The 7173-nt window shown below is 38.2% G+C and overlaps 2 protein-coding genes across 2 annotated transcripts; both read left to right on the forward strand.

Annotated features, from left to right (window-relative positions):
• On the forward strand, positions 655 to 1215 carry LOC109230267. Its single transcript, XM_019395784.1, has one exon. It carries the CDS (start codon positions 655 to 657, stop codon positions 1213 to 1215), a length of 561 nt encoding a protein of 186 aa, XP_019251329.1.
• On the forward strand, positions 2727 to 3296 carry LOC109230268. The gene is made up of 2 exons (XM_019395785.1): positions 2727 to 3026; positions 3123 to 3296. Exons 1-2 carry the CDS (start codon positions 2727 to 2729, stop codon positions 3294 to 3296), a joined length of 474 nt encoding a protein of 157 aa, XP_019251330.1.

Raw genomic sequence — 7173 nt, forward strand, 5'->3', positions numbered from 1 at the left:
GCTAACGTGCGCCGACCTCGTCAATAGCAGGAAAGAAGTCACGCGGTCGTCCTAAAAATTAAAGCAATAGATCAAGGTAGATGATAAGATCCCAAGCTCAAAAATATTGGTAGTTCCTCATCTGCTGTCATGGAGTCAATCTCTGGAACTTCAAAAACACACATAGGAGGCGGAATTCTAACTCAGATCCCTTACGTTGGAGCCTCAGCATCTACAAGTCAACAGTAGAAACGAGCAAATCAGAGTCCTATTCCTATGCAAGTAAACTTGAGGATAGCGTTACACCTCCCCCATCTAGGGATGTTATTGTTCCATTGGGCAAGGAGCTTGAAGCTGAAAATCAAGCTCCAAAACCAGTTGATACTACATTGGGGAAGACGAAGGAAACTGAGACACAATCAACAACACACAACACTGTTCCATTGCCAGAAAATACTAAGGAACCAACTTGGGCTGGGATCCTTAATGGTAATCGATCAGCTGCGAATGATGCCTTTACACTACATTACTCCTGAAGTAGTAGAGGATAATCTTGTGGCCAAACTTGATAAATCATATTTAGAAGCTGAAACCCTAAAGTGGAAATGTTCCCTAATCATTTATGTAGTTGGGGAAAAGCCATGGTATAATTACATGCATCGATACATAAATAAGATGTGGAATACGGTCACTATGCCAGGACTTTATTCTCATGATGATGGGTATTACATTGTTAGGTTTCAATCCACGGCTGACATGAAGACAATTCTGTGTGAGGGACCTTACACAGTCAACAATAGGCCCATGATAATGAAACAATGGAGTCCACAGTTTGACATTGATGCAGAATTTTTAACTGAGATTCCTCTTTGGGTTAGATTTACCAAACTTCCCATGAACCGCTGGGGAGGTAGCTCATTGAGTAGAATAGCAAGCACTATAGGGATTCCATTGTTTGCGGATGAGTGTACTGCCAAACAAACTAGAATCTCTTATGGTAGAATTCTCATTGAGGTGAATGTCACTAAACCCCTACCTAGCAGGTTCCCTATTATGGATGATTCAGGCAGGGTGTTTGATCAGGCGGTGGAATATGATTGGAAGCCAGAATTCTATGGGAAATGCTTAAATATTGGTCATGATTGTACAAAGATTCGCAAGGAGGAGGTTAAGCAAATTCAACAGCCAAAAAGAATTAGACCACAACCTGTGAAGCAAGTGTGGAAGACTACATGAGTTGTGTTAGCTCCTACACATAAAGCTAATCAGGAGCAGACAAAGATGATGAATGAACAAGGACTTCCTACATGTGCTGTTGAGAGCATAGAAGCAGAACCAATCCCTGAAGAAGGGCAACGACAAAATCATGACAAAGGGAAGAAAGAAACAGAAATAAATGGCACACCTCTGAACTATGCACTAGCAGTTATGTCACCTGGTAAGCAAAGATCAAGTCAACAGACAAATGTAGCAGTGATGGCTAATTTGTCTGTACCATCTGCAGGTGGTACATCTAAACCTTCTTGATGTCTTGGTTGGTTTGGAACATTAGAGGTACCAATAAATGATATAAGCAGAAAGAGTTAGGTACCTATATTAGAGAGAATAATATCAAACTAGTTGGCTTAGCAGAAACTAGAGTCAAAAAAGATAAGGCTAAAGGCATTGCTAATAGGGTAGTGCCAGGGTGGCAAGCTAGATTTAACTATGAGAATGCTGCTAATGGAAGGGTCTGGTTGCTATGGGATCCTTCCTACTATGATGTATCAGTAATAGACCAGTCTGCTCAAGCTATGCATTGTGATGTTAGAGGAAGGATGAATCAACTGAACTGTGTCATGACAGTCATCTATGGGTTTAATACAGTTGAGTTGAGAAAGCCTCTATGGGTGCAACTGCATAATCTTGCTACACATATCACCAAGCCATGGCTCATTTGGAGAGATTTTAATTCAGTGTGAACTATAAAAGACAGATTATATGGGAACCCAGTAACTAGTAATGAGATTCAAGACTTTACTAACTGTATGCAATATTTGAACTTATGTGAGTTACCTTGGAAGGGGAAATATTATACATGGTCTAATAAACAACAAGGTGTAGATAGAGTTTTCAGCAGGATTGATAGAGCTATTGGAAATGATGAATGGATGAATACTTTTGGACATATGGAGCTGGATTATAAAATGCCTTTTATCTCATATCATGCTCCCTTGATGATCACCCTAAGGAAAGCTGAATCCGGTGTCAAGATTCCATTTAAGTTCTTTAATGTTTGGGCTGATCATGAAGACTTCTTGTAAGTGGTTGATGGAGTTTGGAAGACACAACTGCATTCAGATACCATGAAAGACATCTGGTGCAAGCTGAAGGTTCTTAGGTCTGAATTGAAGCAACTCAATAACAATGAGTTCAAAGGAGTAACAACTAAGATAGAGCATATCAGAAACAGGCTTCTGGATACCCAAGAGCAACTGAACAGAGGCTACACTGATGCAGTTGCATTAGAGGAGAAAAGATTACTTGAAGAACTGGAAAGATGGTCACTAATAGAGGAAAGCATACTTCAACAGAAATCTAGAGCTAAGTGGATAAAGCTTGGTGATTCTAACACCAAATACTTCTCAGCTGTAATGAAGGACAGGAGTCAGAAAAAAGTTATTGCAGAGCTTACTAATGCCTTTGGGGATAGACTCACTAAATAGAAGCAGATCCAGGTTTAAATAATTAGCTTTTATAAATCACTTATGGGATCAAGATCAGTTCATTTGCCTGCAGTCAACAAAGAGATAATGAAAATGGGATTTGTTCTCACACACTCTCAGCAGGTGAACCTTTGTGCTGAAGTCACTGAACAGGAAATTTTTGAAACATTAAATGCAATTGGGGATGATAAAGCACCGGGATTTGATGGCTACAATGCATTATTTTTCAAAAGATCTTGGACATTGATCAGGCCAGAAGTGTGTCAAGCAGTGGAGAATTTCTTTCATACGAGCAAGCTATTTAGAGCTATCAACTGCACAGCCATCACCTTGATTCCTAAGGTTCCCCATCCTACAAGTATCAAGGAGTATAGACCTATAGCTTGCTGCATTGTTCTGTATAAATTAGTTGCCAAAATTCTTGCAAACAGACTGTAGAAAGTTATTGCATCAGTTGTGTCAGACACCCAAGCTGGTTTCATTCCTGGTAGGAAAGTTGCAGATTATGTCCTACTGGCCCATGAGTTAGTTAAGGCTTACTCAAGGAAGAATATTTCTCCAAGATGCCTCATTAAAGTGGATATACAGAAAGCCTATGATACTGTTGACTAGAGATAGTTGCACCAAGTATTAAAATGTTTGGAATTCCCACTTCAATTTACCAACTGGATCATAGAGTGTATGTCAACAGTGAACTATATCATTCTCATCAATGGAGAGACAACTAAGCCATTTGATGCAGCTAGAGGGCTTAGGCGGGGAGATCCTATGTCTCCATTTCTCTTTGCCATATCAATGGAGTATCTGAGTAGGAACCTGAAGACACTTAAGCATAAGAAAACCTTTCACTATCATCCTATGTGTTCTAGATCGGACCTCACATATTTGAGCTTTGTTGATGATCTTCTTCTTTTCACAAAAGGAGATACCACTTCTGTTGTCCTATTGAATCAAAAGTTCAGCACCTTTTCAGAAGCCTCTGGCCTTAAACCAAATCTAACCAAAAGCTCAATATATTATGGAGGAGTAAGCAATGAACTGAAGTAGGAGATCCAACAAGCATTAGGGTACAGCCAAGTAGTATTGCCTTTCAAATATCTGGGCATACCCCTAGATACTAAGAAGCTATCAGTACTGTAGTGGCAACCCCTTATTGCCAAAGTTGTGAGCAGGATTTCTTCATGGACAACAAAGAAACTTTCCTATGCAGGAAGAATACAGTTAGTCCAAACAGTTATCTTTGGCATCCAAGCCTATTGGGCTCAAATCTTTATTATACCGGCTAAAGTCATCAAATCAATTGAAGCACATTGTAGAAGCTACATATGGTCTGGGGTGAATACAATAACCAAAAAGTCTTTGGTATCATGGGATAAGATGTGAAGCTGCTGGAGGATTGAACTTGATTAACTTGGCTATGTGGAATAAAGCTGCTATCACTAAAACTTGCTGGGAACTGGCCAACAAGAAGGATAAGTTATGGATCAGACGGATCCATATCTACTATATTTAAGAGCGGATTTTAAGAATATGGGAGTACCAAAGCAAGCCTGTTGGATGGTTTGAAAGGTCTTTGAAGCAAGGTACAGACTACACCTTATAAACAATTCTCACAAGGCACAGTCACAAAGCAAGTATACCTACAGCTACTAGTGTATTACCAAAAGTTCCATGGAAAGGATTGATGTGTCAAAACCATGCAACACTAAAAGCCATATTCATTATGTGGCTTCAGGTGCAGGGGAAAATACTAACAGCTAATAGACTGAAGAACTGGGGAATGCAGATAGAAGATATTTGTTGTTTCTGTCAACAACAACCAGAGACGCGAGACCATTTGTTTGTTGAATGTGAATATGGTAAATGCCTATGGTACAGGCTTATGCACTGGTTGCACATTCAGTATCCTCCTATAGACTCATGAGCAGCAAATCATCAAAGGATAGTTAAAAAATGAAGAACATATCTCAGCTAGCAAGAGTGCTTAATCTAGTCTATGCAGAGTATATTCATGCACTGTGGATTGAACGAAATTCTCGGATCTTTCAGAAGAAAACTACTGCATGGGAGGTCCTAGCTAAATGAGTGGCTTGCATATGCAACTTCAGAGCTGAAGGAAGTATGCGAGTGTTGCTTAGCAATTGTAAATACTAGTGCGATCTAGAATGTAGAATATTTTTCAGTTGAATTTTTCTTTTATCTTGTAAAGTAGTCTGAGATGGTCTACCCTAATTTGTAAATATTACATTGGTGATCAATGCAAAAAGTTTTATTACCAAAAATAGAAATGACGAAGGGAAGATTATCTTAGAATTTGCTTTAGTCTATGATTTAATGGTAGTTAACACATATTTTAAAAAGAAAAATTCCCATCTAATAGCGTATAACAGTGGGGTAACAATAATCTAATAGACTTTATCCTTACAAGAAGACAAAATAGAACCACATACAAGGACGTAAGGTTATTCGGGGAGAAGCGATGACCACCCAACATAGGTTAGTAGTCTTAAATGTAAAACCTAAGAGTAGATTGAGAAAAAAGATGAATTACAAACTACACCATATTAGGTGATGAGCGTTAAATGGTGCTAACCAATTACAGTTTCATGAAAAAATAGGGGAGAAGAGAGCTTGAGATTTAGAGGGACACCCAGACATTTTGTGGAAGGAAATATTAGCTTGCATTAAAGGAGTTGCAATAGAAGTTCTAGGTGTATCTAAAGGTCTAGGACCCCGATCACAGGAATCCTAGTGGTGGAATGAGAAGGTACAAAGAGTTTATTAAAGCTAAAAGAGAGTATTATATATATGAAATTTCCAAAAGTAGAAGATGGAGAAGTCTTTGAAGAATGTAAAAGAGCTAAGAAGGAAGCTAAGAAGGCTATTAGTAAAGCCCGAGGGGAAGCTCTACATGGCTTGTACCAAAAGCTGAGACGCAAAAATGGGAGAAAGAAATGTTTAAACTAGCAAGATTGAGAGAGAAAGGGGTAAGAATTTAAACCACGTGAAGTATATTAAAGACAATTCTCAACAAGTATTGATAGGAGATAATAAGATCAAGGAGAGGTGGAGAGGATATTTTGATCAATTGTTCAGTTCGAACTAATAGAGTAGCATTTTAGACCTTCAGATGTATGTGTGCAGTGGAAACTTTAGCTACACTCGTAGAATTAGGCCGACAGAAATAAAGGATGCCATGAATATGTAGATTAGAAAAATTTGTGGTCTAGATAGCATCTCTATAGAAGTTTGGAAGTATCTTGGAAAGGTTGGAGTAGAATCGTTCACAAAGATATTTAAATACTAATAGGTGATAGGATGCCCAAAGTGTGGGGGAAGAGTACCCCGATTCAAATTTATAAGAATAAAGGATATATTCAAAGTTGTGCGAACTATCGTGACATTAAATCTTGAGTCACACAATGAAATATGAGAAAGAATGATAGAGCATAAACTTAGAATCACGTCATACGTGACATAAATCAGTTTGAATTTATTTCTGGTTGATCTACAATGGAAGTCATATTCTTGCTAAGAAGATTAATGAATATTTATCGCGAAAGAAAGAAAGATGTACATGGTGTTTATTAACCTAGAGAAAGCATATAAAGTATCATTCAAGGTCCTTTGGTGGGAGATAGAGAAGAAAGGAATTCATACAAAATATATAAATGCCATAAAGGATATGTATAAAGGAGCCATATATAACTAGCGTACAAATAGTAGTAGGAGATACAACAGAGTTCCCTATAATAGTGGGTTTGAACCAAGGTTCGCCATTAATTGAAATGGAAGTGATATCGGGGTGTTATTTAATAGAAAGATGCCTACCAAAGTAAAAGGTAAGTTTTATAGAATAGCTATAAGAACAGAAATTATTATATGATAGTGAATGTTGGGCTATTAAAGTCCGACATATCTAAAAGACGAGTATTGTAGAGATACGGATGCTAAGATGGATGTGCAATCATATAAGATTAGATAAGACTAAAAAAGACTGCAATCTCCAGAAGGTGCAAGCAGCACGCATTGATGATAAAATGAGACAAGGTCGCTTGAAATCGTTGGTCATGTCTTGCGTCGCCCTACAGAGGCACCAGTCTATAGGTGTGAAATTATGGTGATTGAAGGTCCTACAAGATTTCAATGTCTTGCGTCACCACGGGCGGAAGCACAAGCCGGCCTACCGATTCGACCGAACCCAGTAGCTTTTGCTCAAACAGCATATCATGAAATATGTATAAATATTAAATCTAGAACCCAGTCATTAACACTTGAAGTCGTGGTCCCAAAATCCAGAACCCATAAGGTTGAAATCCTGGCTCCGCCTCTGCATCACATGGAAAACAATTATCTCGCAAGACCTACAAATCCTTGAAATCAATACTGACTTAGCAAGATAGGACACAATTGAAGAAAAAGATCCATATATTTGATGCTTACTAGAAAGGAATAGGCTTGAAATTTGTTATATATATATATATATATA

This window comes from Nicotiana attenuata, chromosome 7, assembly GCF_001879085.1.
Source record: "Nicotiana attenuata strain UT chromosome 7, NIATTr2, whole genome shotgun sequence".
NCBI lineage: Eukaryota > Viridiplantae > Streptophyta > Magnoliopsida > Solanales > Solanaceae > Nicotiana > Nicotiana attenuata.

What these genes read in the sequence shown, in the direction of transcription:
- LOC109230267 (XM_019395784.1), top strand. Translation starts at nt 655, where the DNA reads ATGTGGAATACGGTCACTATGCCAGGACTTTATTCTCATGATGATGGG.
- LOC109230268 (XM_019395785.1), top strand. Translation starts at nt 2,727, where the DNA reads ATGGGATCAAGATCAGTTCATTTGCCTGCAGTCAACAAAGAGATAATG. An exon ending in CCATCACCTTGATTCCTAAG is followed by an intron (nt 3,027 to 3,122) that starts GTTCCCCATCCT and finishes AACAGACTGTAG; the next exon opens with AAAGTTATTGCATCAGTTGT.